The sequence below is a fragment of the Aureococcus anophagefferens genome, assembly GCF_000186865.1.
Source record: "Aureococcus anophagefferens unplaced genomic scaffold AURANscaffold_153, whole genome shotgun sequence".
Lineage (NCBI taxonomy): Eukaryota > Pelagophyceae > Pelagomonadales > Pelagomonadaceae > Aureococcus > Aureococcus anophagefferens.
Window position 1 is genome coordinate 11,701 of NW_008705700.1, and position 1,622 is coordinate 13,322.

The 1,622-nt window shown below is 75.0% G+C and overlaps 1 protein-coding gene across 1 annotated transcript; it reads left to right on the forward strand.

Annotated features, from left to right (window-relative positions):
* Positions 1-509: 509 nt before the first annotated feature.
* Positions 510-1,283, forward strand: AURANDRAFT_34752 (hypothetical protein; the record flags this gene model as incomplete). Its single annotated transcript, XM_009044151.1, has 1 exon — positions 510-1,283. A coding segment is annotated over one exon (774 nt), but the record flags the coding sequence as incomplete, so codon positions are not given.
* Between the last annotated feature and the right edge of the window lie 339 nt (positions 1,284-1,622).

Sequence of the window (1,622 nt, forward strand, 5' to 3'; positions counted from 1 at the left end):
ATGGACAGCTCGGCGATGAACTTCCTCTTCGACGTCGACGCGGACCCCTACGAGACCCAGAACCTCTACTACGACGACGCCTACGTCCACGTCCTCCGGGGCTTCGAGGACGAGGCCGCGCGCATCATGCGGGAGGAGTACGTCCACCGGACGCTCCCGCCGGGCTCGCCCGAGGGCGGCGCGGACACGATCGCCGCGTTCCTCGCGTCCTCGCCGACGAACGACACGGTCAAGCACGTCACGCCCTGGGACTGCGCCATGTCGTAAAGGTCCGTTCTTGTCGGGGCGGCGCGGGCGGCGCGGAGGCCGCGCGCGGCGCGGGTGCCGCAGGAGTGCTCGGAGGCGTGCGGCACGGTGGACCGCAGAGCGCTCTCTCAGAGAGCGCCTCGACGCGCAGCGCTGCACCGCACCCGTGCGCGCGCGCCGCAGCGCTCCGCACCGCAGCGCACGGCATCGCCCATCGCGTGCGACATCGCGCGCGCCGCCGCTCGCGCCATCGCGAGGCGACGATGCGCGCCTACGTGCCGTCGCACAACCTGAGCCGGAGCTACCGCGGCGGCGCGCGGGAGCGCGCGCCGCTCGTCGCGCGCGCCTGCGCCGAGACGCCCCAGCGCCACGGCGTGCCGTCGGCGGCGTCCGTCGCGCGCCTCGCGGCCGCAGGCGCGACGGCCGCGGAGCCGCTCGACGGCCTGCTGTGCGGCCGGTTCCGGATCACGAAGACGCTCGCCGACGGCACGTTCTCGCGCATCGCCCTCGTCGAGGACCGCCTCTTCCCCCACTGGCGGCGGCGCGTCGCCGTCAAGGTGCTCGCCGCGGGCTTTCGCGAGGTCGGGCGCCGCGAGGCGGCGGTGCTGGCGTTGCTCCAGGGCGCTCGAGGTCTGGCCATCCCCGAGTTCTTCGGCGCCCACGAGAGCGGGCCCCACTACGTCATCGCCATGGAGGCCTGCGGCCCATCGTTAGGAGAACTCGTGAAGACGTCGGGGCCCCTGGGCGAGCGCGACGTGCGCCGCGTGTCCTCTCAGCTCGTGGCGGCGTTGGCCTACTGCGGCGCGAAGCGCGTCATCCACGCGGACATCAAGCCGGAGAACGTGCTGTGCGCGAGGCCCGTGCTCGGCGTCGACGCCGAGGTGCGGCTCATCGACTTTGGGAACGCGATCCGGCCGAGCGAGGCGGTGCGGTACTACGACGATTTCGAGATCCAGTCGCTGGGCTACCGCGCGCCCGAGGTGCTCGCGGGCGTGCCCTTTGGGTACGCCATCGACATGTTCTCGCTGGGCGTCGTGCTCGTGGAAGCGGCGCTCGGGCGGGCGCTGCTGCGGCCGGCGCGGGCGGACCGCGGCGCGGCGCGCGCGGCGATCGAAGCCGCGCTCGGGCCGTTCCCCGCGGCGCGCTTCGCCGGCGCGCGCTTCGTCGTCGACGACCTCGGGAGCGCGCCGGCGCCCGCCGACGACGGCGACCGGCGGCGGCGGCACCGGGACGCCGTGCGCCGGCTCCTGCGCGACTTCCCGCCGCGACAACCGGGCGACGGCGCGTTCGCGTCCTTCGCCGCGGCCATGCTCGAGCTCGACCCGGACCACCGCGCGGCGCCCCGGGAGGCGCTCTTCCACCCGTTCCTCGCCGAC